The sequence below is a fragment of the Elephas maximus genome, chromosome 16, assembly GCF_024166365.1.
Source record: "Elephas maximus indicus isolate mEleMax1 chromosome 16, mEleMax1 primary haplotype, whole genome shotgun sequence".
NCBI classification, from domain to species: domain Eukaryota; kingdom Metazoa; phylum Chordata; class Mammalia; order Proboscidea; family Elephantidae; genus Elephas; species Elephas maximus.
This window is the reverse complement of record NC_064834.1, coordinates 36,077,708-36,100,025: the sequence shown is the minus strand read 5'-3', so window position 1 is coordinate 36,100,025 and position 22,318 is coordinate 36,077,708. Positions and strand designations below refer to the sequence as shown.

Below are 22,318 nucleotides of genomic sequence, written 5' to 3'. Positions count from 1 at the left end.
GTCATCGAGGTCAGTATCAAGTTTGCAAGGGGATTCTGGCTTCCAAAGTCCCTAGTTAGGAGAAATTGCATTACAGGCTTTCCAACTAGTAACGTTTATTTGCTTAAACTAGGTTGAAAGGTAAAAAATGCTGGCTTTATTTTTTTAAGATTTGCCTATATATATACTTTTTGTGTACATGATTTATTTAAAAGTACAAAAATTAGTGAAAAAGCCACATTTCTTTGCTTCTCAAATAAACATTGAATCTGTACTGAAATCTTTTATTTTTTATAGTGAATTGTTTTGGTTAAACATGTTGGTTAAGCACATTGACATTACTTACTGAAGATTGTGGTATTAAAGTTCAATTTTATGTGTCCCATTGAAAAAAATCAAATTTCTACTTTAATTCTTAATTTTAAAATGTGCGTATAGTCTTAAATAGTCAAAAAATTAAATCGTAAGGCCATACATATTTTTTATAAAAACCAGACTTGTCCTTGAGTTAATTCCGAGTCATAGTGACCCTATAGGATAGAGTAGAGCCGCCCCACTTGGTTTCCAAGAAGCTCCTAGTGGATTCGAACTGCCAGCTGTTTGGTTAGCACCAGTAGCTCTTAACCACTCTACCACTAAAAAACCAAAAAAACAAGCCTGTTGCCAGTGAGTCGATTCTGACTCATAGTGACCCTACAGGACAGAGTAGAACTGCCCCATAGAGTTTCCAAGGAGCACCTGGTGGATTGGAACTGCCAACCTTTTTTGGTTACTAGCCATAACTCTTTACTACGCCTCCAGGGTTTCCATATTATTTATAGAAAATTAAAATATAGTCAAGTAAAAAGAACATTGAAATACACATACTATCTTTTATCCACCGTGAGGCAAAAGTAGTCAATGTTCTAAATACTATTTTATGGCTATTTTAAAAGACCAACATAGTAGATATGAAATAATTATTTTATTAATAAATGTATGGAATTTCTCAAGTGGGACTTGAGAGAAATAGAAGAAAGGGGAAAAAAAATATAGAAAAAATAACAGACACTTTTTGGCACTTGCTATTAAGTGGACTGGAAACCCTGGTGGCGTAATGGTTAAGTGCTACAGCTGCTAACCAAAGGGTCAGCAGTTTGAATCCGCCAGGTGCTCTTTGGAAACTTATGAGGCAGTTCTACTCTGTCCTGTAGGGTCGCTATGAGTCGGAATCGACTCGACGGCACTGGATTTGGTTTTGGGTTTTTATTAAGTGGATGTTTTTAATAGGTGAGCTTCTTTAATTCACACACACACACACATACCCCTCCCTATGGAATAATAAAGCCATTTTGCAGAGGAGGTACACAGGCTCAAACAGACTAAATATTAAGTCTCAGTAGCTAGTTCTTTTCCACAACATTATGGATCTGAAAGTATTTCCTAGTTCAAGTGTGAAAATAATAGGCATATAGGCCAAGGTTAGAGAGCTATTTCTGTGTATGTAACTTTCTGTAATTTTTTTTCAAGATTAAAGATGCAAATGTTCATTATTGGTGTCTGTGTGTATTTAGAACAATGCATTAAATGCACAAATAAAAAAATGTGAAGCAGGAGGCGGAGCCAAGATGGCGGACTAGGCAGACGCTACCTCGGATCCCTCTTACAACAAAGACACGGAAAAACAAATGAATCGATCACATACATAACAATCTACGAACCCTGAACAACAAACACAGATTTAGAGACGGAGAACGAACTAATACGGGGAAGCAGCGATTGTTTCCAGAGCCTGGAGCCAGCATACCAGTCAGGTACGGCACAAGCACAGAGACCTGCTCCACCCCCCTGAACTAACCCCGGGAGGGGGACTAGCCGGTTCCACAGGCGGCGTGGGACGCAGCCGTTAGGAGAAGTCCCCGGGAGGCAGTGACTGATCTTGGAGCAGAAAGAGCAGCATCCGAGCCGGGGAACCGTCCCACAGGGATTTGGACTGCACGCAGATTTTCTGGAAAAACTAGTTTCCCAGTGATGGCTCGGAGACAACAATCCATATCAAACCACTTAAAGAAGCAGACCGTGACAGCTTCTCCAACTCCCCAAACAAAAGAATCAAAATCTTTCCCAAATGAAGATACAATTTTGGAATTATCAGATACAGAATATAAAAAACTAATTTACAGAATGCTTAATGATATCACAAATGAAATTAGGATAACTGCAGAAAAAGCCAAGGAACACACTGATAAAACTGTTGAAGAACTCAAAAAGATTATTCAAGAACATACTGGAAAAATTAATAAGTTGCAAGAATCCATAGAGAGACAACATGTAGAAATCCAAAAGATTAACAATAAAATAACAGAATTAGACAACACACTAGGAAGTCAGAGGAGCAGACTCGAGCAATTAGAATGCAGACTGGGACATCTGGAGGACCAGGGAATCAACACCAACATAGCTGAAAAAAAATCAGATAAAAGAATTAAAAAAAATGAAGAAACCCTAAGAATTATGTGGGACTCTATCAAGAAGGATAACCTGCGGGTGATTGGAGTCCCAGAACAGGGAGGGGGGACAGAAAACACAGAGAAAATAGTTGAAGAACTTCTGACAGAAAACTTCCCTGACATCATGAAAGACGAAAGGATATCTATCCAAGATGCTCATCGAACCCCATTTAAGATGGATCCAAAAAGAAAAACACCAAGACATATTATCATCAAACTCACCAAAACCAAAGATAAACAGAAAATTTTAAAAGCAGCCAGGGAGAAAAGAAAGGTTTCCTTCAAGGGAGAATCAATAAGAATATGTTCTGACTACTCAGCAGAAACCATGCAGGCAAGAAGGGAATGGGACGACATATACAGAACACTGAAGGAGAAAAACTGCCAACCAAGGATCATATATCCAGCAAAACTCTCTCTGAAATATGAAGGCGAAATTAAGATATTTACAGACAAACACAAGTTTAGAGAATTTGCAAAAACCAAACCAAAGCTACAAGAAATACTAAAGGATATTGTTTGGTCAGAGAACCAATAATATCAGATATCAGCACAACACAAGGTCACAAAACAGAACGTCCTGATATCAACTCAAATAGGGAAATCACAAAAACAAACAAATTAAGATTAATTAAAAAAAAAATACACATAACAGGGAATCATGGAAGTCAATAGGTAAAAGATCACAATAATCAAAAAGAGGGACTAAATACAGAAGGCATTGAACTGCCATATGGAGAGTGATACAAGGCGATATAGAACAATACAAGTTAGGTTTTTACTTAGAAAAATAGGGGTATATAATGAGGTAACCACAAAAAGGTATAACAACTCTATAACTCAAGACAAAAACCAAGAAAAACGTAACGACTCAACTAACATAAAGTCAAACACTATGAAAGTGAGGATCTCACAATTTACTAAGAAAAACGCCTCAGCACAAAAAAGTATGTGGAAAAATGAAATTGTCAACAACACACATAAAAAGGCATCAAAATGACAGCACTAAAAACTTATTTATCTATAATTACCCTGAATGTAAATGGACTAAATGCACCAATAAAGAGACAGAGAGTCACAGACTGGATAAAGAAACACGATCCATCTATATGCTGCCTACAAGAGACACACCTTAGACTTAGAGACACAAACAAACTAAAACTCAAAGGATGGAAAAAAGTATATCAAGCAAACAATAAGCAAAAAAGAAGAGGAGTAGCAATATTAATTTCTGACAAAATAGACTTTAGACTTAAATCCACCACAAAGGATAAAGAAGGACACTATATAATGATAAAAGGGACAATTGATCAGGAAGACATAACCATATTAAATATTTACGCACCCAATGACAGGGCTGCAAGATTTATAAATCAAATTTTAACAGAACTGAAAAGCGAGATAGATACCTCCACAATTATAGTAGGAGACTTCAACACACCCCTTTCGGAGAAGGACAGGACATCCAGTAAGAAGCTCAACAGAGACACGGAAGATCTAATTACAACAATCAACCAACTTGACCTCATTGACTTATACAGAACTCTCCACCCAACTGCTGCAAAATATACTTTTTTTTCTAGCGCACATGGAACATTCTCTAGAATAGACCACATATTAGGTCATAAAACAAACCTTTGCAGAGTCCAAAACATCGAAATATTACAAAGCATCTTCTCAGACCACAAGGCAATAAAACTAGAGATCAATAACAGAAGAACGAGGGAAAAGAAATCAAATACTTGGAAAATGAACAATACCCTCCTGAAAAAAGACTGGGTTATAGAAGACATCAAGGAGGGAATAAGGAAATTCATAGACAGCAACGAGAATGAAAATACTTCCTATCAAAACCTCTGGGACACAGCAAAAGCAGTGCTCAGAGGTCAATTTATATCAATAAATGCACACATACAAAAAGAAGAAAGAGCCAAAATCAGAGAACTGTCCCTACAACTTGAACAAATAGAAAGTGAGCAACAAAAGAATCCATCAGGCACCAGAAGAAAACAAATAATAAAAATTAGAGCTGAACTAAATGAATTAGAGAACAGAAAAACAATTGAAAGAATTAACAAAGCCAAAAGCTGGTTCTTTGAAAAAATTAACAAAATTGATAAACCATTGGCTAGACTGACTAAAGAAATACAGGAAAGGAAACAAATAACCCGAATAAGAAATGAGAAGGACCACATCACAACAGAACCAAATGAAATTAAAAGAATCATTTCAGATTATTATGAAAAATTGTACTCTAACAAATTTGAAAACCTAGAAGAAATGGATGAATTCCTTGAAAAACACTACCTACCTAAACTAACACATTCAGAAGCAGAACAACTAAATAGACCCATAACAAAAAAAGAGATTGAAACGGTAATCAAAAAACTCCCAACAAAAAAAAGTCCTGGCCCGGACGGCTTCACTGCAGAGTTCTACCAAATTTTCAGAGAAGAGTTAACACCACTACTACTAAAGGTATTCCAAAGCATAGAAAATGACGGAATACTACCCAACTCATTCTATGAAGCCACCATCTCCCTGATACCAAAACCAGGTAAAGACATTACAAAAAAAGAAAATTATAGACCTATATCCCTCATGAACATTGATGCAAAAATCCTCAACAAAATTCTAGCCAATAGAATCCAACAACACATCAAAAAAATAATTCACCCTGATCAAGTGGGATTTATACCAGGTATGCAAGGCTGGTTTAATATCAGAAAAACCATTAATGTAATCCATCACATAAATAAAACAAAAGACAAAAACCACATGATCTTATCAATTGATGCAGAAAAGGCATTTGACAAAGTCCAACACCCATTTATGATAAAAACTCTTACCAAAATAGGAATTGAAGGAAAATTCCTCAACATAATAAAGGGCATCTATGCAAAGCCAACAGCCAATATCACTCTAAATGGAGAGAACCTGAAAGCATTTCCCTTGAGAACGGGAACCAGACAAGGATGCCCTTTATCACCGCTCTTATTCAACATCGTGTTGGAAGTCTTAGCCAGGGCAATCAGGCTAGACAAAGAAATAAAAGGTATCCGGATTGGCAAGGAAGAAGTAAAGTTATCACTATTTGCAGATGACATGATTATATACACAGAAAACCCTAAGGAATCCTCCAGAAAACTACTGAAACTAATAGAAGAGTTTGGCAGAGTCTCAGGTTATAAAATAAACATACAAAAATCACCTGGATTCCTCTACATCAACAAAAAGAACACCGAAGAGGAAATAACCAAATCAATACCATTCACGGTAGCCCCCAAGAAGATAAGATACTTAGGAATAAATCTTACCAAGGATGTAAAACACCTATACAAAGAAAACTACAAAGCTCTACTACAAGAAATTCAAAAAGACATACTTAAGTGGAAAAACATACCTTGCTCATGGATAGGAAGACTTAACATAGTAAAAATGTCTATTCTACCAAAAGCCATCTATACATTTAACGCACTTCCGATCCAAATTCCAATGTCATATTTTAAGGGGATAGAGAAACAAATCACCAATTTCATATGGAAGGGAAAGAAGCCCCGGATAAGCAAAGCACTACTGAAAAAGAAGAAGAAAGTGGGAGGCCTCACCTTACCTGACTTCAGAACCTATTATACAGCCACAGTAGTCAAAACAGCCTGGTATTGGTACAACAACAGACACATAGACCAATGGAACAGAATTGAGAACCCAGACATAGATCCATCCACGTATGAGCAGCTGATATTTGACAAAGGACCAGTGTCAATTAACTGGGGAAAAGACAGCCTTTTTAACAAATGGTGCTGGCATAACTGGATATCCATTTGCAAAAAAATGAAACAGGACCCATACCTCACACCATGCACAAAAACTAACTCCAAGTGGATCAAAGACCTAAACATAAAGACTAAAACGATAAAGATCATGGAAGAAAAAATTGGGACAACCCTAGGAGCCCTAATACAAGGTATAAACAGAATACAAAACATTACCAAAAATGATGAAGAGAAACCCGATAACTGGGAGCTCCTAAAAATCAAACACCTATGCTCATCTAAAGACTTCACCAAAAGAGTAAAAAGACCACCTACAGATTGGGAAAGAATTTTCAGCTATGACATCTCCGACCAGCGCCTGATCTCTAAAATCTACATGATTCTGTCAAAACTCAACCACAAAAAGACAAACAACCCAATCAAGAAGTGGGCAAAGGATATGAACACACATTTCTCTAAAGAAGATATTCAGGCAGCCAACAGATACATGAGAAAATGCTCTCGATCATTAGCCATTAGAGAAATGCAAATTAAAACTACGATGAGATTCCATCTCACACCAACAAGGCTGGCATTAATCCAAAAAACACAAAATAATAAATGTTGGAGAGGCTGCGGAGAGATTGGAACTCTCATACACTGCTGGTGGGAATGTAAAATGGTACAACCACTTTGGAAATCTATCTGGCGTTATCTTAAACAGTTAGAAATAGAACTACCATACAACCCAGAAATCCCACTCCTCGGAATATACCCTAGAGATACAAGAGCCTTCATACAAACAGATATATGCACACCCATGTTTATTGCAGCTCTGTTTACAATAGCAAAAAGTTGGAAGCAACCAAGGTGTCCATCAACGGATGAATGGGTAAATAAATTGTGGTATATTCACACAATGGAATACTACGCATCGATAAAGAACAGTGACGAATCTCTGAAACATTTCATAACATGGAGGAACCTGGAAGGCATTATGCTGAGCGAAATGAGTCAGAGGCAAAAGGACAAATATTGTATAAGACCACTATTATAAGATCTTGAGAAATAGTAAACCTGAGAAGAACACATACTTTTGTGGTTACGAGGGGGGGAGGGAGGGAGGGTGGGAGAGGGTTTTTTTATTGATTAATCAGTAGATAAGAACTGCTTTAGGTGAAGGGAAAGACAACACTCAATACATGGAAGGTCAGCTCAATTGGACTGGACCAAAAGCAAAGAAGTTTCCGGGATAAAATGAATGCTTCAAAGCTCAGCGGAGCAAGCGCGGGGGTCTGGGGAACATGGTTTGCGGGGACTTCTAAGTCAATTGGCAAAATAATTCTATTATGAAATCATTCTGCATCCCACTTTGAAATGTGGCGTCTGGGGTCTTAAATGCTAACAAGCAGCCATCTAAGATGCATCAATTGGTCTCAACCCACCTGGAGCAAAGGAAAATGAAGAACACCAAGCCCACATGACAACTAAGAGCCCAAGAGACAGAAAGGGCCACATGAACCAGAGACCTACATCATCCTGAGACCAGAAGAACTAGTTGGTGCCCGGCCACAATCGATGACTGCCCTGACAGGGAGCTCAGCAGAGGACCCCTGAGGGAGCAGGCGAGCAGTGGGATGCAGACCCCAAATTCTCATAAGAAGACCAAACTTAATGGTCTGACTGAGACTGGAGGAATCCCGGCGGTCATGCTCTCCAGACCTTCTGTTGACACAGGACAGGAACCATCCCTGAAGACAACTCATCAGACATGAAAGGGACTGGTCAGCGGGTGGGAGAGAGACGCTGATGAAGAGTGAGCTAATTATATCAGGTGTACACTTGAGATTGTGTTGGCAACTCTTGTCTGGAGGGGGGATGGGAGGATAGAGAGAGAGGGAAGCCGGCAAAATTGTCAAGAAAGGAGAGACTGAAAGGGCTGACTCAAGACGGGGAGAGTAAGTGGGAGTAGGGAGTGAGATGTATGTAAACTTATATGTGACAGACTGATTGGATTTGTAAACGTTCACTTGAAGCTTAATAAAAGTTATTATAAAAAAAAAAAAAAAAAAAAAAAAAATGTGAAGCTTAGAACTACAACTGTAAAGCTAAGCATTTATGTTTGGTTGTTGAGGTGCATATCTTCTGGATTATTCGGATAGGTTTTTCCTCACATTTATCTGTAGATGGTCCACTTTTTGTTTTATGTCTCTGTTATTGCATTTCAGCAACATCTTTTAAAATAACACTTCAGCATTCACTGATGGTTCTCAAATGACTTACATAAATCTGCCGCTTTGAATTTCTACTATTTTTTATTCACCAAATAGAAAATATGCAGTTATGAAAGTATCCGTATATCCAATTTTGAACTAATGATCTAAACCTATAGCATATTACACCCTAGTCTCTGGTGTTTTTACCAGCTAGTAGGAGGGACAGAAATAATTTTGTCAAATTGCATCATTGTATAGAGGAGGACACTGAGGCTCAGAAATATTGTGATAATTCATGTACGTTTGTCAACAATTGGCCTATAGAACACTTGCATCGGTGTCACCTACCTTAATCTTTTGAAATACAGATTTCCCAGAGCCGCTGCATGACAACCTCAAGAATAAGGGTCCAGCTGGGTGGTGCAGTTAACACACTAGGCTGCTAACCAAAAGGTTGGTGGTTCGAGCCCAGCCAGAGGCACTTCAGAAGAAAGGCCTGGGGATCTATTTCTAGAAGATTAGTCACTGAAAACCATATGGAGCACAGTTCTACTCTGACACACGTGGGGTCACATGAGTCAGATCTGACTGGTTTAACTTTTGTTTTAAATAAGATCCCCACACACACCTTTTGTGAATCACTGGGCTGGAGCATTTCTACCTGCATCTGTGAAATCCTTATCAGCATACAAATTAACATCTCTATTTATCACATAGCAGGGTGGTAAGTAAGAACATTAAAACTAAATTTCCATGGTTTTGAAACACTGTTGAAGGGTAATCAAATGGATCAATAGAGAGTAATAATTGAATTCCCTCCTCCTTGCATAGACCTGAATACTTATAAAACTGGTGTTTGACATCCAGTCCCTGGATTCAAAAACGTGAAGCATAGTATTTTTAAATGTGTTTAAATGTCTGGCATTGTCTCAAGAAATTAGTTTTTCTACTTCATTACATTTTCCAGATAGGTGAATTTTAATGATTTAACCTCTCTGGCAGACACATACACAGCATTGTGAATAGTAGTGGAACGTGAGGGGGAAGTGAATTAACACAAACGTAGGACATACTGCATTCATATCTTCTTTCATGCAACAAAAAGTCACTGTCACTTGCTTTCCATGGACTAGCACACAGGTCATGAGTCCTGTTGGTGCTGGGATATCTTATTTGTAATGAAGATTTTCTGATGAAACAATCTACAGCTCTTGATTGAGTGCTTATTATAAAGTTCAGAGAATGCCAAAGAAATTTTTTTTACGTAGTTTATATATCTTTTAAAAGGGAAATTCTGCTGAATGAAGGATTTGGTTCATGAGATATAGTCAGTTAGAGCCCAACAGGAAGGCTTCATGGACGTGGGCTGGCCTTTGAATGAAAGCTGGGTTCTTCTTAGAGAAAGAGACAGGCATATCCTAGAGGAGCTGGGACAAATATGTGGAGAGGAGTTCCTGGGTTGTATAAATGGTTAACGCATTCGGCTGCTAACTGGAAGGTTGGGGGTTTGAGCCCACCCAGAGGTGCCCTGGAAAAAAGGCTTGGAAAACCAGCCATTGAAAACCCTATGGAGCACAGTTCTACTCTGACACACATGGAGTCACCATGAACCAAAATCAAATGGCTAGTTCTATGTGGAGATGTGTAAAATGGTGTTCATTGCAGCATTTTAATAGCAAACAATTGTACATATAAATGTCCCAGCAATGAAATGGATAAATACATATATTTATATAACAGAGGAAAACACTGAAACATAAAAATGGATGAACTAGGTTCATACTAATAATATAGAATGGATAATCTAAACAATGTTAAGAGAAAAAAATAATCTGCAGAGTGTTGCATATAGTAAGACACTGGAACATAAAAATGGATGAACTAGATTCATACTGCTAACACAGAACAAATACTTTAAACAATGTAAAGAGAAAAAAAGAAGTTGCAGAATGATACAAATGGTATCATGCTATTCATGTATTCTAAAAACAAATGTTTGTAAATGCATAAAATAAGATTGCAGGAACAGCCACTGTCATGGATTGAATTGTGTCCCCCCAGAATATCTGTCAGCTTGGTTAGGTCATGATTCCCTTGTATGATGGTCTACCATTTTATCATCTGATGTGATTTCCCTATGTGTTGTAAATCCTGTCACCGTGATGTAATAAGACGGATTGGTGGCAGTTATATTGGTGAGATACACAAGATTAGATAGTGTCCTAAGCCAATCTCTTTGAGATATAAAACAGGGAAGCAAGCAGAGAGACACCGGGACCTCATACCACCAAGAAAGCAGTGCCAGGAGAAGAGTGCATTCTTTGGACCTGAGGTTCCTGCACTGAGATACTCCCAGACCAAGAGAAGACTGATGCATCACAAGGACCTTCCTCCAGAGCCAACGGAGAAAGCCTTCCCCTGGAGCTAACGCCCTGAATTTGAACTTGTAGTCTACCTATCTGTGAGAGAATAAACTTCTCTTTGTTAAAGCCATCCACTTGTGGTATTCCTGTTATAGCAGCACTAGATGACGAAGATAGCCACTAGATTCATTATAGTGGTTGACTCACAGGAGGTAGGATTAAGTGAAATTCAAATTTCCTCGTATGTGTATTTTTTTAATTTCTTGAAAAAACATGGAAGTTTAGCAAAATATTATGAGGTCCGTTCTTATGATTTACACAAAAAATTTGTCATATTATTCCTTGGCCCTGTCACTGGTAATTTAAATTTGTTTTCCTCATAAAAAGAAGTTAAAAAAAAAAGAAGAAATGAAATTAGCACTCTCAATTAGTGTTCACTTGATCATCCAGGGAAGGCAGTGGATTTAAACTTTCGTTGTTTCTCTTTGTAGGTAAATGTCACACGAGAAGACTCACCAAGCGAAGACCCAGTTTTTCTGCGAACTTTAGGAAAAGGAGATTGGTTTGGAGAGAAAGCCCTTCAGGGGTAAGTTGATCATATGTTATACCGTCTTGGGTTGAATACATAAATTCTTGTCTTATATTTTGAGCTCCTAGCAAAATAGGCTCTTTTATTTAGTGTTTATTGTAATCTCAGACACAGACCTTGAAGGCAATTTTTATTTATTTCCAGCTAGACTTGAAATCAGTTTGTATAGTTGCAGGATTGATTAATTTTTGGAATAAATCATTTTTACATTAACATGAACATTTCTCAGCTTTGTGTTCCTTAACTGCATTCTCTATAAAGACTCCAAAAGAGAAAGAACAGTATCTGCTAAGCTTCTTTTGTTCATTTTTACTCAGAGTTATAGGAAGAAGGTTGGTTGAGAATTTTGAAATCCTTAGATCTGATTGTACAAACAATGGATCAGAAGGCAGGGAAGCCTTTCCAGGGCTCACCTCTGGATGGTGGCTGTCATCACAGCTATGGTAGTGGAGGTGGAGGTGGAGGTGGAGGAAATGTACTCCTTGCAGATACACTCTTGATGAGCTTGAAGGCTAGATTAGTAGAGGCGAGCTTCAAGGTGACTGAAACTGTACTTGTCAACTCAGACCTCAAGAAGCGAGCCCTTGGGATCTCTTCCCATATGCTATGGAAGAAAAATCTAGTTGACTTTACACAAAGCATTTTACAGAATGCATGACAATTATGACAAATATATTTAGGTACTCTAATTATGTTTCCCAATAAACAACGTGTCTTGGGTATCAATAAATATAGATGAGACTTTTGAAAGTTCACTGCTGTATATAAGTCATTTAAATAACCAATAAACGTTTATTTTTGTACCAAATTCCAGGTACAGGAGTATCTACTAGAGAGGAACAGCAATAGGTTGTAATTTTTTCCTAAGATGTTTGGAACAGTTTTTCTTCCATTTCAAATTATTCCTTCATTTTAAAAATTGCATTATACTCGTTTTGTTTAAAAAATACTATGAAAAAATAGTTTAGGGAGGTTTTTTTTGTTTTTCAAACCACAATCAGATGGCAGTTTTTATTTTCTTTCTTACTGGTTAACAGCTACAGAAATGAAATAAAGATATCCTGGTAAATCATCTTAGGCCATATTGCCTTATGAAAATTCAGAATTAAATGCATTCAACTTTCTTGTTTTCTTTTACTGAGTTCTTATGATCTGTGTCTAATGAGCATGTACTTAACATTAGATTTTTCCAGTGGCAAAGTTAAAAGAAATAGCATGTTTGTTGTCAACCCACAAAAGAATACAATAAAAACTATATCCAAGTGTAAACTGCATGAACATATCCTTAGTACTCTAATCTTTCTTCCCCTTGATTATTATATGTATAGAAGATTCTAGAGGATTAGACCACCTGGCTTCATTGGTCCAAGATTAAAGGCCTCTGTGGGAATTAATGTTATTTCTAACATGGCCAATAGACCAGAAACATTTACTATCATTTTTGACTGCGGTCACAAGTAAAATACCAGAAAATAAGGAATAAATAACTGGAATTGACAGGTTTTCTTTGCTAGCTTATTGTCACTGAATTTCAGAGAGAATTAAAAAAAAAAAAAAAAACACTTTCATGGTGAGAATACCTTTCTAGAATGTGTTCCAAGAAGTGACATTGGGCATATGGTTTATGGAAAAGTTGCCAAATTTTGCTCTGATAACAGAATAATTTAATACCACTCCATCTAATTATTTCTAGCATATAGTTATTCTTGTGAATGGTCTGGTGACAAGACTCTCTTTTGCACATAACTGGTCTTCGTCACTGGTCCTTTCTGTTGAAAGCACATTCAGCTCTCCCATAACCTGCAAAACAATCAACCTGTCTTCCTCTCCTTACTCCCCTCCCCACCATTTCTCTTCTCAAGCCCCCCTTCTATTTTCTCTTATGCCGTTTACCCTCACTTTCACAACACTCAATCTGGCTTTATCTGTTTATGCTAAGTTCTCTTTTAAATGTCACCAGAGACTTGCTACTTACCCAGTAGAATGTTCTTTCTTCTCTGTCTTTGACTTCACTTCTCAGCTAGTTTACACCGTTGACACCCTTCCTTCTTTAAACTTGCCATCCTTTGTTACCCTTGAGATCACTAACATTCTTCAGAATTCCTTATTTTATTTCTTAAAGTTCATCAGTGTTTTGTCCTCAACTCTCTTGATTACACACACCTTGTAAACTCTTCCAAATCTATGATTCATATTACCTTCATGAAAAGAAATCCCAAGTATTTCTATTCTGAGATGAGCCTAGCATCAGGCACTTATCAGATACTCAATAGTATTTGTCGAATGGATGAATTAACAAATGCGTGAATGAACAAATGAACTTCTGTGATGATGCCCAATCTTGTAATCCTATCTGATTTTGATCACCTCAACTACTGGAATTTGTTTGGCCATGTGTCAGAAGTTATGAGCTCAATTGACTACAGGGGGGAGGCTGATAATGTAAAGGTATAAAGTAAGGTGAGTAAGGACTATAGAAACCTGAAACCCTTATGTAACTAAAAAAAAAAAAAAAAAAAATTTTTTTTTTTATGTAACTACATAACTAGAAATCTTATGTGACAGCAACTGATCCCTAGACCATTGCTAATCTGTGGAAGTGTGGAATGAGCTTTTTAAGAAAAACAGAAAAAACTAGATTAAAAAATGTGAGATGTGATTTTAAAACATGATATATTAATTTGATTTTTCAAAGAACTCAAGGCAACCAAACATTTCTACAGATTGTTTTACCCGTGGGCTGTCATTTTGTGGTTTCTATCAGTCAGTCAGGAGGAGCCCTGGTGGTGCAGTGGTTAGGAGCTCAGGCTGCCCACCAAAAGGCTGGCAGTTCGAATCCACCAGGTGCTCCTTGGAAACCCTATGGGGCAGTTCTGTTCTGTCCTATAGGGTCGCTATGAGTGGGAATCGACTCAATGGCAACAGGTTTTTTTTTGTTGTTGTTGTTATCAATCAGGTATTGCCTCTTGAAAACACTGTGCCCAGTTTTAAGTGAAACAAGCCTATTAGGTTAACCTGGGGCTGTTATTTTCCTTATTTTGATTTTTTTGGCATTCTAACATTTTGATATTCTACATCTGTAACTTGTTTTCATGCCATGTCTGTATGTTCTTTTGATCTTTAAATTTCAGTGTCTCTCACAAGAGATTCCAACTTTTCACAAAACAGATTGACTTGTTTCTCTCTGAGTAACTTAAAAGTTGATATAAATTGAGAATATAAAGTCTGTTGGACAACCGCGTGTATTCTTTTGGGTAATAGCTGTGCTTGTTTGCAGACCATATAGTTTTGATGCTTGGAAGAAAAAAATTACAGTCAGTACATCACATAGCATTTCGGATTGTGATTTTCTCACAAATAAAATTTATATGTACTGGGATTTTTTGTTTTATCCTCCTGAGGATGTTCAGAAAATTTCCTAAGTTATTTCATTCAGCCCCTACCTCCTTTTCCTCTAACATTTGAGTCCTCAGCATAGCAAATGATGAAGAATTCTAACTCAACAATCAGACTGCCTGAGTTTGGATCCACGGTCATTTAGTAATCACATGACCCTGAGAGCCTTTCCTTTGATCTGTAATTGAGATTATGGTTGTACCTAATTTATTGGGTTGTTGTGAGGATTCACAAGGGGCGCATTTGAGTGCGTGCCTAGAATTTAGTTCAGTGCTCAAGAAAAGTTATTTGTATCATCACCACCACCATCATCTTCATCTTTATCATCATCGCCACCACATCTCCAACATCTTAACTAATGCTTAGAGCTGTTGTTATAATTGGCATAGCATTAGATTTGAGTCAAAAACTCATTGGTTGCGTAACTTGGAACATGCCATTTAACCTCACTGTGTCTCTTCAGGAAACCCTGGCGGCCTAGTGGTTAAGTGCTATGGCTGCTAACCAAAAGGTCAGCAGTTCGAATCCTCCAGGCGCTCCTTAGAAACTCTATGGGGCAGTTCTACTCTGCCCTATAAAAAAAATAGGGTCGTTATAAGTCGGAATTGACTCTATGGCAGCGGGCGGGTGCCTCTTCAGTTTCTGAGCAAGTTGAACTAAATGATCTCTAAGTTTTCTTAAGACACAGCCTCTGCTCCTCTGAGATTTGACCTCTTTACATCTGGAACAGACCCCCAGATATCAATGATGTCAAATGTAGCCCTGAGGCTTCCTATTAAATGATGGTGTTTAATAGCAAACCACTGTCAGCGGGGCCTTCCCTACAAGAACTCTCTCAGCTGTCGTCCCTCATTCTGATCACCTATGCTGCAAGCCAGGCCTGTCCTCATTATTGTAAAAATGAATAAGTCAAAGTCAGTTTAATAGACTTTGTTATTGGAAGTCTGTATTGCCCCAGCTTCTCCTCTCACCAACTGTGATCTTGGTGAAGTTAGTTAACCTCTCTCAACCTGCTGCTTATTTTCTTCTCATGTTCCTTTTTATAAAAAAATAAAAAGGTAATATTACAGCAAAAAAAAGTGATATAACAAGTACCTGTTGGATATGACATGGTAATATTTTGCAGTATTTCAACCAGATTATTATATATTTTTATTTTATAGCACATTTACATTATTATTTATTTGGAAATAAAATATCATAGATACAATCCAAATCTCTTTTGTATCCTCCCCCAGTACTTCCCCTCCCTCCCAATACCACCTTCCTGAAGTTGTGAATCTTCATTGCTTGTATGTCATGTGTATTCATAAACGTATATAAGCTTGTTTTGTGTTTAAAATTTTACACAGAACAGTTTTATTCTATTTCATTCTGCATCTTGATTTTCTTTATCAATATCATCTCTTTTTCTTTTTTTTTTCTTTTTCTTCTGTCACACTCAATGCGTTTGTGTCATTTCCTGATTTGGAAGTTTTACCATCTTTTTCTACTCTTTCAATGATTATCTTTAAATTTTTAATATATGTATTTAACACGTAATGTCGATCAATAGCTATATCCTTTTCTTTAATAATACAAGGATCTTAATGTGTTTAACTCCAAATCACCACTATCCAGCTTTTATGTATAGTTTTCTAGTATACATACCAGATTTTTAAACCCCAAATGTTTGTCATCAATATTAGTGTATTTTATCAGATAATTTTTTTTTTTTTTTAGATGTAGCAACTTATTTACCAGTTACTTTGCTCACTGTTGCTCTTGTACCCAGCTCATTCCCTTTGGGTGGGCCTAACGTTTAGTAATTTTTTTTTAGAGATGGTCTGTTTATACTTTCTGCCTTTGTATGTTACAGCGTCTTCATTTTGCCTACATTCAAATGAGTATTGTGTTAGGTATAGAGATCTAGGTTAAATTTTATTTTCCTTCAGGATTTTATATACTATTATACCAACTTCTGGCATTCATCATCTACAGTAAGTCAAATCAGCGTTCCTTTATAGATAAGCTGTCTTTTTTCTATGATAGCTTTCTGTTTGTGTTCGGCGTTCTGCACTTTTACTACACTCTAAGTACAGATATGTTTTATTTATCCTTTGTGTGATTGTGTGTGTTTCTTCTGGAAATTTTGCTTTCCTGATTCTGGAAAATTCCCAGAATCATCTGTGCATATTTCCTTTCCTACATTTTCTCTGTTTCTCATTTCAGAACTCTTATTAGTCTAGGTTTAGCCTCCTTATTCTACCCAGCCTTGGCTTTTTTGTTCTCTTCATGTATTCCTTCTGTATATCATTCAATGCTGGGTTTGTAGTGGAATCTGAGAACCTTCTCTCCCATCAATTCTTATCAGGTCTTAAGTCCAATCCGTCTGCAGAGTTTCCCATGACTATATTTTAAAAATACTTTTAGAATTTGCAATTGCCACAGCTTGGTTGTAAGGCCCTGAGCTCTGAGGTCAGACCTGCTGGGTTCCAGTCCCAGCTCTGTCATTTACAAGGCATGTGATCTTGTTTTCTTTCACTTCTTTGTGCTTCATTTTCATGTTTTCTAAAATGGGGATAGTAGTACCTGCCTCATAAGGTTGAGGTGATTATTAAACCAAGTAATGTAAATAGTATGTATGTATATTAGAATGATGTCTGGAAAGTACTAAGTGTTCCATAAGTTAGTTATTGTCACTCTTATTTTAAAATTCATATTATGTTGTTGTTGTTTTTGCTTTATCTGTTTAATTCTATTAAGATATCTTAAGTTCTTGGAATTTTTCTATTATCTTCACTTTTGGGGTACAAATTCTACTATTTGTCATGTCTTCTGGCCTTCCCTATTGCATGGTTTATAATAGCTTGTGGTCTGTGTTTATTGTGTGTGTGTGTGTATAGGGAAACCCTAGTGGCATGGTGGTTAAGTGCTACGGCTGGTAACCAAGAGATTGGCAGTTTGAATCCCCTAGGCGCTCCTTGGAAACTCTATGGGGTAGTTCTACTCTGTCCTATAGGGTCGCTATGAGTCAGAATCGATTCGATGGCACTGGGTTTGGTTTCGGTTTTTGGTATACATATATATATGAATATGTGTGTGTGTGTGTGTTTTTAATGCATGCTCATTTTCAGTGGACCTGGGGATCCGAGGGATCCCCTTGTGCCTGTGTTATTGGAGCATCTCTGTATAGCTGTTTCATATATTTCCTCTTTGCAGGTATGAATTTCAGTTTGATGTTCATGTACCATGCCGATAGATTTAAAAGAATTCAGATCCCTTAGTTGCAAGATAAGGAGCCCTGGTGGTACAATGGTTAAGTACTCGGCTGCTAAGTGAAAGGTCAGTGGTTCAAACCCACCAGTCACTTTGCAGGAGAAAAGACCTAGCAATCTGCTCCTGTAAAGATTACAGCCAGAGAACCGTATCCGGGTAGTTCTGCTGTGTTCTACAGGATCACTATAGGGCCACTATGAGTTGGAATCGACTCGACAGCACACAACAACAACAAAACAGCAGCTGCAAGTCTTGGGTTTCTGTTTCTTTAAGAGAAATCCTCCTTGACACTTGCCTGGGCCAACAGAGAGTTATTTCAAAAGCTTTACATCAGCAGTGTAAAAATGCTCCAGGACTCCCAGCCTCAGGAGGGCTCAGTCCCAGTCACCCTCTTACATAGAGCTACAGCCAGACTCCTTCACCCGCCCCTTATGAGCTCTCCAGTCCAGGTACAGCTGGTTTCTCTAACCTTCAGACGTCGCTCTACCTCTAGCACCTGAATCTTCTGTTGTTGTTTTTAGTGAGGATTGTAATTAACGTGTTTTTTCAGTGAGGATTAATCTTGTAAGGATTGTAATAGGTAATCTTTGTAAAATGTAACTGAATGTCTAGGGGATTTTTTCTGTTGTCCTGGATTTGTGGCTAAGGCCCAAAGCCAGAAAGCTGCCAGTAGTTAGGGCCAGCTTCTTTTTGGCAAAAGCTAGATCACTGTTCCATTTGTAAGATGCAAGAAGTACAGAAAGGCTGTTGGGGAGAGCAGCGCTCATTAACGGAAGCTGTTTCCGCACGTCTTTGCCCTGAGCTTATTTTCTTGTTCAGGATTTACAGGTAAACAAGCAATTATAATAGATAATGTGCAAAATAATATTTTGGGAGAAGAATGGGGTGTCATAAATACATGATAGTATCTATATCTCCATCCCAGAACTTTTTCCTGAGCTCCAGACCCAGTTTCCTATGGAGCATCTCCGTGTAGATATCACTTGAGTGACTCAAATGGAATTTGAACAAAAGTAAACTCATTTTCTTTCTACCTGCAACCAAATTGATTCCTTTTCCAGTGATACCTACTGCAATAAGTGTTCCTCAGACCAGAAATCTAGATGTTATCCTTGGCTCTTTCCTGTCCTGAAATAGCCACATCACTGATAACCCAATCCTGATGACTCTACGTACTAAATAACTTTCAACATCACCTGCTTCTTGCATTGTCGCTACCACTGTTTCGGTTAGGACCACCTGAATTTCTGCACAGCCTCCTGATTGGTACCCCTGTGTCCAGTCTTGCTCACCTCCCATCCATTTTACATACTCCTCACCGTCAACCTCACTGCATACTAAGGTGTGATAACAGCTCTGAAACAAATCTTTTCAGGTCATTTGCCTTCTTAGAGGGCTTTGAGCTTTGCTGCCTAGGAACCCATTAAAGAATTTTACCCTGGTTTTGAAGAAGCCATATTACAATATATAAGTTTGATACACACACACACACACACATCCTCCCCTCCTGCACTAAGTAATTGATATTATTATGGAAACACCTTAGAATTTGGCCTAGCCTACACACACACACAATTATATCAATGATTATGAAGATGGAGTAGAACCAGGCAATGTTTTGTTCTATTTTATATAAGATTGCCATGAGTCAGAGCCAACTCAACAGCATCTAACAACAACCACATACACAATAAAGAAGATAATTTCATCAAAAAATTCTGAACATCTACTCTCTGGACTTCTCTGAAGAACATTTTCACCTGAAATATGTAGTTAGTTACACAAACATTTTTTGTTGTTGTTGCTGTTTGAATTTTCTAAATTATTTTGTTAATGCTTTAGTGTGCACTATAGACACAGATGGAGCCCTGATAGCACAGTGGTTAAGAACTCAGTCTGCTAAAGAAAAGGTCAGCAGTTCAAATCCAGCAGCTGCTCCTTGGAAACCCTATGGGGTAGTTCTACTCTTTTCCATAGGGTCACTGTGAGTTGGAATCAACTTGACAGCAACGGGTTTGGTTTTTTGGTAGACACAGGTGTATCAGAAGTACTTGATTTAACTCATTATTGGGTATAATTGTTAGTAGTTGATCAATAACCCAAGACTCATTAGTTTTAAATAACTTATAAAACTGATTTTTTTTTTTTTTTAATAAAATTCTGTTAAATGCAAGGAGGTTTATGAAAGAGGATTTCACTTCCACAAGAAAGCTTTGAGCCTGCTTACATGAATGACTATCAAAGAGCTCAGATTGTCGTAGGTAGTTGGGGAAACCATAGTGTGTCTTAGTATTTTTCCATAAAATAGTTTCTTTATCCCTGCTGCCTGAAATATAAGGTCATTTTCAATGGTGGAAATTGAGCTACTTACAAAAAAATTTTGATCCCTCATAACTATTCTCCGACATGTCATTCTGGCAAATGATTTCCTTCAGGTGCCACAAGATAAGAGACAAATAATGTAAATTTGGAAATCTCCTCAAAAACATGTATAAAAATGGTTTCAGTGGAAGCTAAGTTCTTAGTTAATGAACTTGGCTAGTATTTTGCATCTCTGTCATTCTTATTCCTTCCGTGTCTAAATGATTGCTTCTTAATTTTTCCTTCATACACCATAGAAGAAAAATGACTTGTTATAAATCATACTTTGGACAGGCAACAGAGATTTTAATTGGTTAGATTCATTGTCATTACGCTAATCACTTGTGATGCCTGGAAAAAAAAAATGTTTTGAAGTCCTCTGAATATTCTTGCCAAAAATTATCTGTGAATGTAGCATTACTCATGTATTCTGATTAAGACTGTGTCTGCATGAAGCAAGCATTTCCAGCTATATTTGGCCTCACATGATTCTCATTCCTGCTTCATACAATGAAATGAGAGTAAAGAGAGATTTCAGGACAAATACACTATGTAATAATTTTCTTACCCCATATTTCAGGCATTAAAAAAGTACAGAAGCCCTTTTAGGACATTCCATATAATATTTTAAGGTACTTCAAGTCCATCTCCTATTCTCAAGGCATAGATGTCAATAAATAATCTTATAGGTATCTGTGATTTAATCAAGTAACAATGAGAAATTGAAATTAAAAATACCATTTATAATAACATCAAAAACTGTTAAATAATTAGAGATGAATTTGACAAAAGATGTGTAAGGCCTTTACGCTTATATCTACAAAACATATCCAAGAGAAATGGTGAGATATATTGTATTCATACATTATAAAACTCAATACTGCTCTCCCCAGATTGACCTATAGATTCAATTCAATCCCAATCAAAATCCCAGCAGCTTCTTCTTGTGGAAATTGGCTAGCTGGTTTTAAAATTCATACTGGATATGTACAGAATCTAGACTAGCCCAACAACTTTGAAACAGAAGATTAAAGGTGGAAAACTGATTTCACCTGACTTAAAAACATATTAAAGCTACAGTGACCAAGACAATGTGGTACTGACATCAAGATATACTGGCCCAGCAGCCCCAAACTGACTCCAAGATATGGTTAGGGGTTCGGCTGCTACCCAAAAGATCCACAGTTCAAATCCACCCGCTGCTCCTTAGAAACCCTATGGGGCAGTTCTACTCTGTCCTATAGGGTCACTATGAGTCAGAACTGACTTGTGGCACCTAACAACAACAAAAAGACATTGTGCAAAATCCTCTTACATATATTATTCCATTTATTTCTCACATCAGTTGTTATTATCTTCATTCTGTAGATAACAAAACCGAGGTTCAGCGATACTAGGTAACTTGCAAAAGGTCATACAACTAGTCAGAAGAGTAGCTGGGATTCAAACCCAGTTCTCTGTGGTCCCTTCCTTAATTGTCTTTTCAATTCACTATACTGCACCTGGTGGCACAGTGGTTAAAGCACTCAGTTGCTAACCGAAAGATTGGTAATTCAAATCCACCAGCTGCTCCTAAGGAGAAAGATGGAGCAGTCTGCTTCCGTAAAGATTTACAGCCTTGGGAACTCTGTGGGGCAGGTGTACTCTGTCCCATAGTGTCACTGTGAGCCAGAATCGACTGAATGGCAGTGGGTTTGTCTTTTTTGTTTTTGTTTTTTGGGTACTGCACCTACATAGAACAGTGACCAGAGGAGGGCAGAACGAGCAACATAAACAAACAAAAAAAAATATTCTTAATACATGTTAGTTTTATTTTATTACTATCCTATACAAATTAGGTATAACTGTGCATGAGAAAAAATCATATAGCTGCTTTATTTTTTTTCCCCCCTCCTCTCTCTTATTCTTCCTC

The 22,318-nt window shown here is 37.4% G+C and overlaps 1 protein-coding gene across 3 annotated transcripts in view; it reads left to right on the top strand.

Annotated features, from left to right (window-relative positions):
• PRKG1 (protein kinase cGMP-dependent 1) overlaps positions 1-22,318 on the top strand; it is a 1,427,928-nt gene that overhangs the window by 1,182,070 nt on the left and 223,540 nt on the right. For all 3 annotated transcript variants that reach the window (XM_049855706.1, XM_049855705.1, XM_049855704.1), the window contains one exon: positions 11,294-11,388. In XM_049855706.1, the coding sequence (XP_049711663.1) occupies positions 11,294-11,388 (95 nt within the window). The remainder of the gene's footprint in view (positions 1-11,293; positions 11,389-22,318) is intronic.